The sequence below is a fragment of the Staurois parvus genome, unplaced genomic scaffold (genome assembly GCF_062004578.1).
Source record: "Staurois parvus isolate SC_StPar_1 unplaced genomic scaffold, SC_StPar_1.0 ptg000667l, whole genome shotgun sequence".
In the NCBI taxonomy this organism is placed as follows: Eukaryota; Metazoa; Chordata; class Amphibia; order Anura; family Ranidae; genus Staurois; species Staurois parvus.
The window spans coordinates 566,025-583,437 of NW_028318463.1; the positions used below are offsets into that span (position 1 = coordinate 566,025).

The following is a 17,413-nucleotide window of genomic DNA, read 5'->3' on the forward strand; positions in this document are numbered from 1 at the left end:
AGGACAGTGTACAAGGTGTGGGTTCAATTATCCAAGGGTGGGGAGCTTCAGCAATGAAATATCTGCTGGTGAACGTCAGGGAGCATCAACTTCAAGCAGAACTAATACCTCCACAGGTCCCAGGACCTCTTGCTATAATCTGCAAATTTGCACAGCGTCCGTGTACGTTATGGCACACTTACCGCTACTGCACCCTCCTCCATCGGTGTGATGTCTGTCCTCTTCATTCTGTCCATGGTGGCTGACATCTTCTCCTGGCATCTTCCAGGTCCACCATTGGCCAGCCACTGATGATGCAACTCCTTTGTATGTACACTAGCTATACATCATCATGGCACCTTGGTTCCATAAGTTCCCGACCTCACAATATACTGTATAGCAACAGTATAATGTTTTTCTTTTTAGAAAAGTTCCACCTTTTATCATGAAGACCCAACCCCTAAAGAGGACCCCCAGTCCCCTTTATCTTTGGCCCCATAACCCCAGCACTGCCATCATTGCTGGTCTGGCACTTGCATAGATTTGCCAAAGAGCTCAGCCTTGCCTTCAGGTCCCAGCAGAGCACTGTGGCATATCTGTCCAAATGCCCATGCTCAGGCACTGTGAATTTTGGGACCTCCGTACCTCCATACTGCAAATGCTTGTATGGTATGGTGCACTTACCCTCTACTGCACCATCCTCCATCGGTGTGATGTCCCTGCTCTTTCATCTGTCCATGGTGGGTGACATCTTCTCCTGGTCTTGTTCTGGCATCTTCCAGGCCCACTATTGGCCAGCCACTGATGATGCAGCTCCTTTGTATGTACACTAGCTATACATCATCAAGGCACTTTGCTTCCATAAGTTCCTGACCTCAAAATTTACAGTATACCAACAGTATAATGTTTTTCAGGAAAGTTCCACCTTTTATCAAGAAGAGCTAACCCATAAAGAGGACCCTCAGTCCCCTTTTTCTTTGGCCCCATTACCGCAGCACTGCTACCATTGATGGTATTTCATTTGCATAGATGTGCCAAAGAGCTCAGCCTGGCCTTCAAGTCCCAACAAAGCACTGTGGCATATCTTTTCAAATGCCCTTGCTCAGGCACTGTGAGTTTTGGGACCTCCATACTAACACCGTCTTTGCAAACTATTGTATGGTATGGTAAAATAACTCTCTGCTGCAACATCCTCTATAGGTGTGATGTCCCTGCTCTTTCATCTGTCCATGGTGGCTGACATCTTCTCCTGGTCTTGATCTGGCAGCTCCCAGGTCCACCACTGGCCAGCTACTGATGATGCAACCCCTTTGCATGCACACAAGATTTACATCATCATGGCACCTTGGCTCAATGTGCCCTCTGGCACATCTGTGCACATGCGTGGGGGTTTCCACCCCTGCTCAGACAAGGAGAGCTTCTGAACTTCCATACCCACACTGTCTTCGTGCATTCACAGGAAATCTACATGCATACAGATGTGTCGCAGGGTTCTGCTGGGACCTGAAGCTCTGCAGCACATCTGTGCAGAATCCGAGGTTTGGGGGGACAAACTTCATTCTCACCTAGCACACAAATCCTTAGGAGGAAAAAAATCAAATAGTATTAACCAAATGTGAGGGGTGGGGGAGATGGTAGAGGAAAATATATATATATTTTTTTTGTAAAGGTCTTCTGCCAGGCCCTGTTCACATTACGGAATTTGGAATCGCAGACAGAATTGGCCAAGTTTCCAACTTTCATCAAAACATGTAACGCACATTTTGGTCTGTCAAGGTCCTACCTTTACCCAGAGATTGTGCGGCTTCATGTACTGGCGTCCATCTTGGGTTTCTGCAGAGCATGGTGGGAGTCTTTTATGCCTTCAGGTCTCTGAGGTCCATCCCCCAGAGGGGTGTGGCTGAGTACATATAAGCCTGTGATCCGCACATGCTCTTTGCACTTGTGTCTTGTGTCGCTACAGCTCTGTGTATACTCTCGTGACTCTTCTGGTATCTGACTCGGCTTGTGACTAGACCATTCTCTGTGGTTTCTTTTGATCTGACCTTCCATTGCTGAACCCGGCCCGTGACCTGTGATTCTTGTCTACTACTCTGTACCATTTTGTCCCGTTGTTGTCGACCCGGCCTGCCTGACTACGCTATTGTCATTCCTACCAGCTCATGCCATTGGCGGCGGCCATTACCGCAGCCAGGGTGTGTCGGGGGCCGCGACCTGGTTCCTGGCTGTGACAAGTCCATCCCCACCATCAGGGGCCCTGGTGAAGGGCAGCCTGGGACTTAGACTCTGCGCCCTGAGGGACTTCGGTCTGTTGGTGGGTGGTTGTCGTCAGTCAGTGCGTTACCCTGCCACTAGGCCTACCTATCCGCTCTACAGCCCTGCCCTGACATGGTGCCATTATTCCTAATGACACACCAAATGCAGTGCCAATCTGCCACAATTGTTATGTGACAGAATTGCATGGCAGGCTTGGCAAAGCATGCATTTAAAATCATGCTAGGCTTGTCATCTAAAGAAGAGCAGCAGCATCTTTTTTAGTATTCCTTACCCATTCCCACAAGGAGTAAATCCACTGCCAGTCATGTTGTCCAGTAATGTTGAACCATCATCAATCATGAGGACCCACCAAAGGAAAAAGCTTCCCCACCAATCTACCACCACTAAAAGAAAGAGTGTTATATACGCAACAGTCCCTGGGGTTCCTGATTGACATCATTGACCAGATATGGTCATGACCATATTTGGTCAAGGATGGGGCCTCATAACCATGGCTGGCTTTGTTTTTACAATATAGCAACTGATGATTAGGGTGGACAACCTGGCCAAATCTGGCCAGTATGCCGTCGGTTTCTTGAACCACGAACTGGCTGGGTATGGGTTGAACTCTTGTTGGACTCGGTCCAGAATCTCATTCCTAGTTAGTATCACTTAATTATGAAACAGCTTGTTTCTGTTTTTATTCATAGAATTGACAATATTTTGCTCCCCTGCAGGCAACGTTAAAGTTTTCAAACTCAGAGTCCCTCCCAAAACTCAAAGTCAACCTCCACATTGCATCCTCTGCCGGGTCTTTGTGTGCAATACGTGCCGTAGACAAAAGCGTCCAGATCGGTTTTGAAGATCGTGAATTAACCAAAAACATGGTAAGGAAAAATATGAATTTGGGGTTTAGAAAAGGACTTATACAGCTTGAAGTAACTGGATGTACGTCCAGAGATGCAGCTTGGCACTGGTTGCAATGATGTACATTTGTGTATGAATGACAGCCCCCTTTCAAGTTAATATAGGTCCAGTTTGTATGTGAAGGTTCTCATTTATCTAGGTCATGGTAGACTTAGTAGTAATTAGTCACATTCAACTGGTCTTGTTGGAAATATTTTGTAGCTCAGTGTTTCTCGACTAGGGTGCCAATGGAACGCAATTTTCTCTGGATCAGTCACATGGTGTGGGCTGGCCACTAGCACCATAACAACTAATTAAGATGTAGGGCCAGGATGGATGGTGTCCAGCCTACCATGACAATGCATGGCGCTGATCCAGGGCAGGTGGCATGCAGGGCAGCCCCAGCGTTCAGAAGGCAGTGTGCAGCTCTGTCCAGAACTTCTATGTCACTTCCCACTGCCATGTTGATGGAGAAAGGTAGGGCTCTGATGGGATAGAGGGACTGTAATGGACCCTGATGTATAGGGGGTACGCTAATGTATAGGGGGGACTCTGATGCATAGGGTATTCTTTGATGGAAAGGGTGGGGCTTCTGATTTGATTAGAGGATTGTATGATGGGGGGAGACTGCTGATGTTATGGGGGTACACAATCTTACGTGATGGGGGGACTCTGACTTGATGGGGGGTACTTTGATGTGATGGAGGGACCTCTGATGTGAAGGACTTCTGATATGAAGTTGATTTCATGAAGGTGGTTGTGTGCATCACTCAAGGCTCAGGTCTCCCTTTGATGGTACAGTAAGTAACAATTACGTCAGGGATTTTACATACGTACTTTGAAAAGGTGCTGTGATGGAAAAAAGGTTGAGAAACACTGTAATAGTTATTGTCAAGTAACTTCTTTGGTTCAAATATGGTCAGAAGTGTACGCCAACATTTATATTCACACCCGAAGATACCTTAATCCAATCACCATGGAATGTGTAGATGTCAATTGTTCAAGAATGGGACTGGAGAGGGACTCTGATCTAGTTACATATTTCCTACATTTTATAACCCAATCAAATTCCTTTCAGGTCTTCAGCTTGTTCCCGTACTCAGTCAGGGGAGGATATCCTGTCAGTGTGAATGAAGACCCGTTCTTTCATTGTTGGTGGCATCGATCAGCTTTCGACACTCTGGATATATTCAGCTTATTTAAGGTGTGCTGATAAGAATTGAAATACTCAGAGATTTTCAGGAAATCAGAAGATAAAAATCACTGATTGTCAATATGTGTATGGTTTGAAAATAATTGTTTCGTACCTTAAAGCTGAACTTCGGGCCTAACATATAAAGGGGATCATCAGTCCCCATAATGATGGCTCCATCCACTGTCTTTGAAGATTTGGCTTGCGCGTATGGGGTTTAGGGCTCTGCAAGGCTTTTGGGACCTGGTAGAAATAGCTGTTCTGAGTTTCCCAGCAGGAGCAATTTGGATCGTGCTTTGCTGGGGGTTTTTTTTGCCTTTCTCTGGATCAACGGTGGCTGTAGGATTATAACTTTTTTTTTTTTTATGGTTGAACTGGATGGACTTTTGTCTTTTTTCAGCCAGACTAACTATGTAACATGTGCAGACAACCTGTTATCCGTGACCTCCATAACTGCGGAGTCTTTCCCCATGCGCAGGGGAAACCCCTGCATGTATACGGATGTGCCAAAGGTTTTTTCTGAGTAACAAAAGCTGGACAGAGCTTTTCACGTTTGCACACTGGTGAAATCTGTAGGCATACACGTGCTATGAGGCACCAGGAGTGCAAAGTCATTCTCACCTATGCAAGAAAGGAGAAAGCGCATATATATATATATATATATATATATATATACTGTGTGAGTGTATATGTATGTATGTGTGTATATATACAGTGGGGCAAAAAAGTATTTAGTCAGCCACCAATTGTGCAAGTTCTCCCACTTAAAAAGATGAGAGAGGCCTGTAATTGGCATCATAGGGAGACCTCAACTATGAGAGACAAAATAAGAAAAAAAATCCAGACAATCACATTGGCTGATCTGGAAAGAATTTATTTGCAAATTATGGTGGAAAATAAGTATTTGGTCAATATGAAAAGTTCATCTCAATACTTTGTTATATATCCTTTGTTGGCAATGACAGAGGTCAGACGTTTCCTGGAAGTCTTCACAAGGTTATTATTATTATTATTATTATACAGTATTTATATAGCGCCAAAGGATTTGCTCAGCGCTGTACATTAGCGAGGGGGACAGAACATGAGACAATACAGTACAATACAATACACAAGGGGTTCGAGGGCCCTGCTCTTTCGAGCTTACAATCTAGGAGTTGGCACACACTGTTGCTGGTATGTTGGCCCATTCCTCCATGCAGATCTCCTCTAGAGCAGTGATGTTTTGGGGCTGTCGCTGGGCAACACGGACTTTCAACTCCCTCCAAAGGTTTTCTATGGGGTTGAGATCTAGGCCACTCCAGGACCTTGAAATGCTTCTTACGAAGCCACTCCTTCATTGCCCAGGCGGTATGTTTGGGATCATTGTCATGTTGGAAGACCCAGCCACATTTCATCTTCAATGCCCTTGCTGATGGAAGGAGGTTTGCACTCAAAATCTCACGATACATCGCCCCATTCATTCTGTCCTGTACATGGATCAGTCGTCCTGGTCCCTTTGCAGAGAAACAGCCCCAAAGCATGATGTTGCCACCCCCATGCTTCACAGTAGGTATGGTGTTCTTTAGATGCAACTCAGCATTCTCTCTCCTCCAAACACGACGCGTTGTGTTTCTACCAAACAGTTCTATTTTGGTTTCATCTGACCATATGACATTCTCCCAATCCTCTTCTGGATCATCCAAATGCTCTCTAGCAAACTTCAGACGGGCCCGGACATGTTCTGGCTTAAGCAGGGGGACACGGCTGGCACTGCAGGATCTGAGTCCCTGGCGGCGTAGTGTGTTACTGATGGTAGCCTTTGTTACGTTGGTCCCAGCTCTCTGCAGGTCATTCACTAGGTCCCCCTGTGTGGTCCTGGGATTTTTGCTCACCGTTCTTGTGATCATTTTGACCCCATGGGGTGAGATCTTGCGTGGAGCCCCAGATCGAGGGAGATTATCAGTGGTCTTTTATGTCTTCCATTTTCTAATTATTGCCCCCACAGTTGATTTGTTCACACCAAGCTGCTTGCCTATTGCAGATTCAGTCTTCCCAGCCTAGTGCAGGTCTACAATTTTGTTTCTGGTGTCCTTCGACAGCTCTTTGGTCTTCACCATAGTGGAGTTTGGAGTGTGACTGTTTAAGGTTGTGGACAGGTGTCTTTTATACTGATAACAAGTTCAAACAGGTGCCATTGATACAGGTAATGAGTGCAGGACAGAGGAGCCTCTTAAAGAAGAAGGTACAGGTCTGTGAGAGCCAGAAATCTTGTTTGTTTGTAGGTGACCAAATACTTATTTTCCACCATAATTTGCAAATAAATTCTTTCCAAATCAGCCAATGTGATTGTCTGGATTTGTTTTCTCATTTTGTCTCTCATAGTTGAGGTCTACCTATGATGCCAATTACAGGCCTCTCTCATCTTTGTAAGTGGGAGAACTTGCACAATTGGTGGCTGACTAAATACTTTTTTGCCCCACTGTGTGTATATATATATATATATATATATATATATATAAATTATAAATGTGAGAGAGGGAGGTGAAAATAACTTATTTTGCCCGCTTTAACGTCAACCTACCCTAAACCTCAACCTAAACCCTATAAGTGTATCTAAACGCACAGACATACATTTTATATATTGCAGCTTGCCAGGCCTTAAATGTCTTGGACACATTTGTTTTAATTTTTTAAACTGAAAACATCAGAAAATCCCTGTTGATCCTCATATATAATGTGTTAAACTATATAAAATAATATACACCAGTGCCGCGCTTCCCTTAAAAAATGTGTAGTTCAAAAAATTATATGAACAATCCAGAAAATTTCACAATTGTGCAGCCCAATAAAAAGTCCTATTATATATCTTCTGTGCTTCACAATGGTATTATAAACTGCCTTTTACTTCTTCATTCTTAATCATCACCATTTATGTGCCAAAAGTACTGTTATTAGTGAAACCCACCACCAGATGTGCCCTCACCTGGGGTATATGGCCAAGCCGTTAAGTGAGGTCATATAACACTTGCATCCTCTCACAGGACCAATATAATGATCTCTCAGCATGTCAGAAGGTTCCACTTCTCAAATGGTTATACATTTGATGTTTTTACAGTTGCTGTTTTTGGCTTTTGACATTTTTTTCTACAGCTAGTAAACCCCCCCAGCATGTTATCCTATGTGTCCATGCACACATAGACTGGAATTAACGTGTTTTGGCCAGAAAAAAAAACGTAGGACTAGTGGGTTTCTAGAGGAGTTTTCTAGCTGTAAAAACGCTCCAGTGCTGAAAAACGAAGCAAACCGCCACAAACCGGTGTTTTTGGACTATTTGTGAGCAAAACAAAATTGTGGGGGTGGGGGGTAAAAAAACGCTAAAAAAAATGCAAATGTTGAAAAATGTGGAAAAACGCAGCTAAACGCTAATTCAAAAACCCTAAAAAAAGCTCACAATTTTAACATGACTTTACATTGCTAACGTTACCAGTGTTATCAACGTCCTCTGTTCATGAGGATTAGTACTTTCTTCATCCCACACTTCATTCCTCCTCAGTCATAAAGAAAGAGAAATCGCCATACATAGCATTTTATCTGTATAAAAGCTTTATTTAAATGCGCAGGTGGTCAGGAGCTATAGCTGGCTTCTGTATTCTTCACCTCTAAGCAGCCCTTTTCCCATAAGGCAAGCAGGCCTACCTATGCTCGGTTGCCCCCAAGACAATGCTATAATATCTGGCTACCATGCTCGGGCAGGCGTGAACTGAGCACAGCAAACAGGTACTTGCGGTTGGCAGTGGTTCAATGACATGTCCAGGTACAAAGCAGGCAAGATTCAGAATAGCGAGGATTAATTCTGTAGTCAAAAGGCAGGCAGAGTTCAGAGAGTAGTCGATATCTGGCCTGAGGTCTTCAATGAGGGAAGCCAAACTAGGAGAGCAGGGTAGACAAACAGGGAGCTTGGACACGTTACAAATGTAATATCTCAAGCATGAGACTGCAGGCTTGGCTGGCCAAAATCAGGGTTGGTCTCCACCCAGAGACTGGCCACATCAATCACCTTGCAGTTGAATAGACAGAGAGAGAGAATGTATCACAGCCAAAATCAGGAAGATGGAATGAGACCAGCAGGAGCGCTACATATTCCTGACACCCTGCTATGGCTAGGCTGGGGGACCTCTGTTCTTCCTTCCATGAGCATTGCATTCACAGAAAGTCTCTTAAGGATCCAGGACACAGGCAATTGGAGTACAGAAGTTGACAGACCTTGCACATGGCTTCACTGAGATCAGGAAACAGTGAGTACCAGCCTTCTGGATCTAAAGATCCTTAGCTTTACTGGGAGGTCAGCAGTTGCTGATTTGTACACTTAGAGCTATATTCCTGTTGAGGAGTCCCTGCTTTGTATTGTTCATATATATACTTCAAAGGGGGGGGGGCCTTCACCCTGAAGTCTTAGTGCAGAGTCATTTTCAAGGTTACAGATACTGGACTATGGCTCACCCTAACAAAATAAAAACCACAAAAAAGACATTCACAGTCTGTTCTCTGGCTTGAGTAGTTGGGAAATACCATGTGTCTGGCTGCTATGTGCCTATCAGGGAATAGAACCTTGACCAAACAGCCAGACCAGTCCCTGGTTTGCGTTACAAACAGAAAGCATGTTCTCTTAATTGTAGAGGCAGAGAATTCATAGACCCTGGGGTATAGATGGGTACCTTCAGGTTATTGACCAGCTGTTGAGTACATACTCCCTGAGCATCCCTCCGATACTCCGACCTCCGATGGTCTCATAACAGATGACTGGCGGATGGTGGTCGCAAGCAACAGGGAAAAGGCAACCGTATTAAATACATTCTTCTCCTCAGGTTACATGAAGGAAAAGGAGAGTTATAATAAACAAGACAGTAATGTAACAGTACACAATAACAATACATTGAATGTGGCTGACAGAAACCTATATTCAAAAAAGGCAAACAGAACAATCAGCCTAACATCAATAGTATGTAAGTATTGCCATACTGCCTCCATTTTGTGTGATTTCTATATCGACAGTACCACCTAGTGGCCACAATGTGTTTTTTTTCCAGAAATACCTCAATAGGGAACAAAAAGGTATTGCGATTACTAGGTGGCACTGATAATATAAGAATCACACATAATAGAGGAAGTATGACACTTTTCTCCCTGCCATATCTGCATAAAGAATGCATTATGCATAGGCCCCTAAAAGTTATACTTCTGCATCATTTTTTTAAAAATTTTTTAATGATAATCTTTATTCGAGGCATAACATATAGTGATTACATAGGATTCAAAATACAAAGGTATACTAGGATTCACATTGTACATTGGGCAGGATATACAAAATACATTGAGTCAGCACCTTCTTCCCACAATCAGAAAGAGGACAGCAATTCTATTCCGACCTCTGCCTAGTCAGTGGGAAGAAAATCTCAGGGAAATGACCCACATAAAAGTTACAGTACAACTGACAAAAAGAGGGGTAGAGGAAAGGAGGGGGGGGGGGGCAAAGGAAGGGATAAAAAGAAGGGGAAAGACAATAAAAGAAAGAGGGGAGTGAAGGAGAGGAGGGGGTACATGACAAGGGGTGGGGGAAAAAATATGAAGAAGGGACAAGAAAGCATGAGGATGAGTCCCCTGTAAACCAGCAGTGGAGGCCACTCTGCATCAGTAGGCGGCAGAGAATACTCTATGGAGAGCAGGAGACCTGTAACCTTTTATAGAGATCGCTGTCTCACCTTCATATTTAATAATGAATGTTATACAGGTCCATGAGACATATGTAGATCCCAGAGCTCAAGTGGTTAAAGTGACCCTACCAAGGGCGGACTGGCCATTTGGGCACTCGGGCACTGCCCGAGGGCCCAGGGTCAGCAGGGGGCCCCATGAGATGCCCCTGGTACCTTTCATAGGTTTTTTTTGGGTGTGGTTTGAGTGTGGGTGAGGACACATGGGCCCCTTGATTTCCTATTGCCCGGGGGCCCCATGAGTTGTCAGTCTGCCCCTGAACCCTACCCTTGAGTCCGACCCTAAATGTAACCCCTTAAATCTAATGCTGGACCCAAGCATCATCCAATGTACTTGTAAAATATTAGGAATATCTTGCGAGCCAGAAAGTGAACAAACACTCCTAATTACTACACTCTAATGCTGGATCGCAAACCTCTAGCACATAACTACCAATGTGATAAACCGCAAAAAATAAATATATAGTGTTGCGCTCCCAAACCTCAAATCAATATATTGTTATTTAAATTAGATCTCTATAAATCAGAATGATGTGTGTGAATAAACATAAATACTAATATTCTAATACTTTAAATTGATACAAATAAATAATGTGCATGAAAAGTGAACAATAACAATAAATCACTAAAAAATATAAAAAATAAAATATAAAAATAAAAATAAAGATAATGTCCCAAAAAGTGACTTTGTGCTGGAAAATCTTCAATCTACAATAATTATAAATCGGTGACTGCTTGTGAATCCTCCCTCCAGTGAAGATGTGCGCTCACCTCATAAGAAGCCTGCAATTAGGCTATATAAGCTTGCGGTTCACCTCCTTTGGAACCTACTTGTTTAGAACTCCTGCTTTAAGATATCCATGGTATGCGACATATGCTATAGGATGAATCTCCTCTCCAGAGGGTGCAACTCCTCTATACTTTCATCTCCATGCGATTCTCCACATACAAAAAAAAATCTCGACATGGTGCTTTATCTTTTATAAAAGTATGCCTTTTATTTGCTGATGATATGGCACTCACATATAAAGTGTGCGGATAGTGGTAGCACAAATGCAATCCTAAACCGCCGCTGATTATCGGAGCTGTGTACTCGTGGTCCGGCAAACAAACTGACTCCCTCCGAGTGACGTTACAGTCCCACCCCCACATCCAATGTACTATCACAATCTCACAAACACTGGTGCCGAGCCAAAAATGTATGCGTATTAATTACAACACACAAAAAAATCTTCTCCAAATACTTTTGATTTTCACTTTTTATTTGTGGACTTTTTCATTTATCTTGTTCATTTTGTAGGTCCTTCTCACATGCTTGTCTTTGTATCCTCTACAGGATGTTGGTTTGAAGGTCCTGACAAATATGCAAATCAAGAAGCTTCTGAACTATAAGTGTCCTCCAGGAGAAATTTTAGCTTTTGGTAAAAGACTGTTTTTTGTTTTTTTTCAGGTGTGTCGTAAAGCTTGATATGTTGTGTTTAGGATTGTTTTAAAAGACAACGTTTTGCAGCAGTGCCAAGTGTAGGTCGGTTGTACCCAAAAGAGATAGGCAACACAGACTATGAAGATATACATACAGCTGCTGCAACAACACCTATAGTGCCTTTTCAGTGATGGTAGGTTAGAGACTTTGTAATGCAACCATCAGTCCAGTTTGCTATTCCCAGGCTTTCAGGTCACAGTAGGAAAAGAATTGCCACATACACAGGAGGGACCCATAAGCTTACACACCTAGTCTGCAGAGGGGGTTGACCAAACATTCAGGCCCATGTATGTGGTTCTGGGCGCGAGGTTCCAGGTTACCAGGTGCGTGGCACTACAGGATGACCCCTCTTAGTACTACCAAGCAGGCTGACCTTCCTGTTAAGCCACCACCCATTTTTCAACCAGAACTAGCCTCAAATCTCTGCTGCTCAGGTATAGGCTTACCATCTGTTTCCATAAAAATAAGAAGAGATGTGTTGATTTCAACTCGAGTGTTTTCTTTACTCAAAGCCCAACTCTGGAATAATATTAACCCCCTTCCTACCCTTCCCTCCCACTCCCCTCTCACTGATCGTTGGGATGAAAAAAACCTTTCAAAATATTTACATGATCATCCGGCGCCTGGACCGTCTTCCCTCTGTTTACCTCTTACTGGGGTTCTTCTTTCGGGTGTCCACTGATTGCATGATGTAGACAATTCCCATTAGTTGTCCACTGAAGGAGTCCTCTCATGATCCAGAAGACCAATGCTGTCAAAATGATGGGAGTCAAGGGGTTAATCTGAGGCACTGGATTTAGAAAATGACTGGAGCAATGGTCACAAATGAGGGGACATAGATGAGTATAATTTGCTTTACCAGGTAAGAAAATCTAAACACCTGGTGGTGGGGGTAGAGGGATAGGTTTTTGCCCAAATGGTTGGGCTTTAACAGAAAGGTATACGAAATAGTTCAATATTCACCTTTAGCTTTTTCAAACTTTTCTTCATCTTTTGTGGCTGCTCCAGTCCAGACCCATTACCTCCATTCATTGCCCATTACAAAGGGTTGTTTAATCCAAGTCTTACCTCTCTAGGTGGTGTCTAGCTATCTTGGAGGGAGAACAGGTTCTAGCTGATCCCAGAAGGGAAACCACACTGAGTCTTTCACATCGCTGCAAGCTATGCCCAGATTCTCTACTCATCTCCCTCCAGCTCTCTTATCCCTTCCTTTTTACACCACGCTGATTCCACCCAAAAATGCATCAACTTTGGTTTCCATTATTTTTAACCAGTTTGAAAACCCAGTGAGCAGCTGAATTATATTTTGTTGAGCTGTAAGTAAAGTTAAAGTCTACAGATGTTTCTACATACTTAATTTTGTAAAGTGCTGCACAAACTGTTGGCGCTATATAAATCCCGTATAATAATACTAATGATGATGATGGCGATGATGTCATTATCATCTCAGCACCACTCACTGCATTATTCAGGACCGTCAGCCATTGGAAAAACCAAAAAGGACAGAATATATTAGAAAAAGCTAAGTAAAAAAAGCATAATGCACTGCTAGGGTGGGGCTCAAGATAGGAAGACAGTTCTCTGGGGTTGGAAAAGCATAGAGTATTCATCTGGGCATTAAAATAAATTTTGCTATACCGGGTCTCTTTGCTCATCAGCAGAAGCTGGCGTCCTATTTGTTTTTGTCGGCCACCAGAACAATTGCTCAGGCCTGGAAGAGTCCGTTTGTCCCTTTTCAGGGGGTGCGGGATCGTATGACCAATATGATGCTTAATGAGCAGATGTCGAGCATATGCAACGACTCCCAATGTAAATTCTCGAAAATATGGGAACCATGGTTGCAATATGCCTTTCCCACGCTTCCTTTGGCTAGTATGGGGATGTAATGGCGTTAGGCACTGGCGTTTGATGGTGGCGCTCTTGGATCTCTGCCCCCTCTTCTCTTTTTTTTTTTTTCTCTCCTCTTATCTCTCTTCTCTTTCTTTCTCTCCATTTCTGTTAGTTTTTTTGGGTGATAGTTGACAGCTGCCTTTAATTGCAGTTAGAATTTCATTACCGTCATTGTAACCTATGTGCCATTGATAGCCCCTGTGTGGGCGTACCTTCTGCCTTGTTGAAGTTAGAGCACTGTTTTTCTTTTATTATTATGTTTTTTATCTTATCGGTGCAATTGATAGCCCCTGTGGGGGCACTATTGAAATACAAAATGAATTTTGCTGTTAGAGATATGGGTACTGTTTGAGCTGTACTAATGGGCCAGTCAAACTAGAGTCAAGACAGAATAATGGGAACTGCCATTGCTGAATTTTTCCAAGGTGCAATTTCCTGAACTGTTATAATTTTCCTTTCTTCCTTGGGAGCCATACCCTGTACACTATGGAGATGTCCTGCAATATTGCTTTGGGCACCATATCCTGCTTGAGAGCTTAATATAGATCCAGGGTAGTGGTCCATCTCTCTGGAACCCAGACCCTGAAGACCCCCTTGGGGGGTATGCCCACCGTGACAAGTGAAGCCTGGAGCCTGAGTGACATGGACAGGTAAGACAGGGTCACCCTGTAGTTGGACTGATACTGTAGTCTTACACTTATTATGTGTCTGCTGTATAGTATTTGGTTTGTACATTAAAACTAGCAGGAAATTGTGAATGTGTTTGAAAATTGTTCATACAGTTTTGAACTTTTCAACTTTCTAAAAACTGACGGCCTCTTTCCCCTGTAAAAACCTTTATTAAAGGTGTTTCTCAGATCACCACCCTTACAACACCTTGTGCTTCATTCGCCACCCTATACAGACCACCCTTTAAACCCATCAGGGAATTCTTTTTGGGCGACCTCTCCTGCAAAGTGGCCTTTTTGATGGCTATCATGTCTGTCAGATGTGTCTCTGAACTAGCAGCTCATTCTTGTAAGGAGCCATTCCTGCTTCTTCACAAGGATAAAGTAATCTACCTTTCTACCTCAGATGGTATCAACCTTCCACCTCAATTAGGACATTGTCCTTCCCTTTTTGTGCCCTGCACCTAATCCGTCCAAAGAGATTGCTCTTCATTGTCTGGATGTTGTCAGAGTTATGGAAGCTGGAAGACAAATGGTCCCTACACTTCAATGACAATTGTAAGCTGTTTTGATATACTACTCCTATTGTGCTTGTTTACTTGCATTGACTTTATATGATATTGGAATTGTTATTATCCATATGTACCTTCTTGTACATATATGCAGCTATATCTCCAGTTGTCCCTGATGAAGACCTGTTTGTAGTTGAAACGCGTTGGATAAGATCACTGGGGAAAGTTACGTTGCACTGTAATTTTGAAAAACACTTTTTTGTTTTCAAAATGTTTGGACTTTTTCATTTCGATAGCATAAAATAAAAATCCCAGTGGTGAATAAATACCACCAAAATAAAGTTTTATCTGTCTAAAGAAAATGCTAAAAAATGATTATGGGTACAGTGTTGCATGACCGCGCAATTGTCATTCAAAGTGTGATAGCACTGAAAGCTGAAAATTGGCCTGGACAGGAAGGGGGTGAAAGTGTCCGGACTGGAAGGGGGTGAAAGTATCTGCACTTGAAGTGGTTAAGATAAAAGGAATTTTGATGTACCTATAAATTTACAAATTTACTGACCAACATATCAGCCTGGATGTCAAACCACCTCCTCAAACCAAATCTATCCAAAACCGAGGTAATAACATTTCCTTCCCTACATGCCCCTTTCTCCATCAAGATTTCTCTGTCAAGATTGATGCACAACCATCAATCTGTCCCCCATGCCAGGGCGCTAGGTGCAATCCTTGACTCTGAACTCTCCTTTTGGCCAATCTTTCCCACCTCAACTTCCACAACATCTCCAAAAAACTCCCCTTCCTAACCAATGACACCACAATGCTTCTTATTCACCTCCTACCTCGACTACTGCAACTCCTTCCTCATTGGATTACCTTTACATAGGCTATCCTCCCTGCATTCTGTCATGAATGCTGCTGCCAGACTTGTCCACCTTACCAAGAGTTGAGTGTCTGCTACCCCTCTCTGCCATCCCCTCCACTGGATTCTGCTCAGCCAACAAATTAAATTCAAGATACTTACAAAGCCATCCACAACTCATCCCCAACTTTACCACTAACCTAGTCTTAAAATGCCAAATCGTTCTCTTCATTCCTCCTAAGACCTCCTGCTCTCTAGCTCCTTTGTCAGCTCCTTCCATGCTCATCTCCAGGACTTTTCCCAAGCCTCTCCCATCCTATGGAATTCCCTACCTCAATCTCTCTATCTCCTACTCTGTCCATGTTTAGGCGATCCCTGAAAACCCTTCTCTTCAGAGAAGCCTATCCTGCTTCCATCGAACAACTGTATTTCCGCTTTTGTTATCAGCTCATCCCCCATAGTTGTTACCTTTTGTATCACCTGACCCTCCCTTTTAGATTGTAAGCTCTAATGAGCAGGGCCCTCTGATTCCACCTGTATTGCATTGTATTGTAACTGTACTGTCTGCCCTCATGTGGTAAAGTGTTGGCGCTATATAAATCCTGTAGTATAATAATAATAAATTCCACATCTTGGAGTACAGTAGAGACCACAAGCCACACTCATGTTCATGTGTTACTCTACATTGCTTGCTGAAAAACTGAGGACTCATGGAGTGGGGTAGGGGGTAATAGAGTTATGCTCAGGGGGGCATGTCTACTAAAACGTTACCAGTGTCCGATCACCTGCAGGTAGTAGCTTGTAACCCAGGGTCTATGAATACTCAGCCCATGTCCTGTCCTGTACTCCAAGATGTGGATTTTACAGGTAAGGCAGTTTCTTTGTATTTCCAGCCTTGCAAGTCCATTTTACAATATTGTTCTTGTCTCCCAGACAAAGCAGCTGAACGTGAAAGGGAGCTTCAGCTTGAGATTCGCAAGTATTTCCCTGAAACGTGGCTGTGGAGCCTGGTGGAGATCGGGTGAGTGGGTGGGCACAGATTTTGTAAGTTACACAATCTCACAAGCAGATTCGCATGAGATGACCCATTAACAGACACAAACACTGGATTGTCACTGGCAACATTCCTCCACCTAAATATTCAAAATCAAAACTTTTCTTTATAGTTTTGGATAGAGTGGGGAGGGATTAAATCCCCAGTCAGGTTTTCACTGCATTGTAACAAATCCATTGACCCTTTCCCTCTGTTGGGAGTGTATGGCTAGCATTGACCCTATCAACAACCAGTGGAAGAGAGAGCCAGCACTCAACCAGACGTCTTCAGGATTTTAGTGAGGTCAATGTACACATATGCAGAGAAAACTGTACGGGCTCATTTACACTGGCACACATCACAGTGCCTTCCACTTCAGCATGCTTTTTGATGTGTTTTTTATGCTTCTGTGATGCTTTAACGAAGCTTGGCAAATCCCCTGTGTGTGTTGATTTTCTGTTGTTTTGTAGAGCCACAGTAAAACCCCAGATCAGTAGTATCCCCACTCAGCAGATCCCAGCTTATTAGTACCCTTGTTCAGGAGATCCCCAGCTCATTACTACCCCTATGGAGCAGATCCCCATCGCATTAGTACCCCTGTTCAGTGGATCCCCAGCTCATTACTACCCCTGTGAAGGAAATCCCCATCTCATTAGTACCCCCACTCAGCAGATCCCCATCTCATTAGATCCCCTGTTTAGTAGATACCCATCTCATTACTACCCCTGTGCAGCAGATCCCCATCTCATTAGTACCCCCACTCAGCAGATCCCCATCTCATTAGTACCCCTGTTCAGTAGATCCCCAGCTCATTACTACCCCTGTGCAGCAGATCCCCATCTCATTAGTATCCCTGTCCAGTAGATCCCCAGTTCATTACTACCC

At 43.5% G+C, this 17,413-nt stretch overlaps 1 protein-coding gene across 1 annotated transcript in view; it reads left to right on the forward strand.

The window, feature by feature from the left end:
- The window catches only part of LOC149447902 (alpha-2-macroglobulin-like protein 1), a 104,110-nt gene that overhangs the window by 20,852 nt on the left and 65,845 nt on the right, over positions 1-17,413 (forward strand). Inside the window, exons 4-7 of the mRNA XM_089651891.1 lie at positions 2,973-3,122; positions 4,220-4,345; positions 11,417-11,501; positions 16,429-16,516. Of these exons, the coding sequence (XP_089508017.1) occupies positions 2,973-3,122; positions 4,220-4,345; positions 11,417-11,501; positions 16,429-16,516 (449 nt within the window). The remainder of the gene's footprint in view (positions 1-2,972; positions 3,123-4,219; positions 4,346-11,416; positions 11,502-16,428; positions 16,517-17,413) is intronic.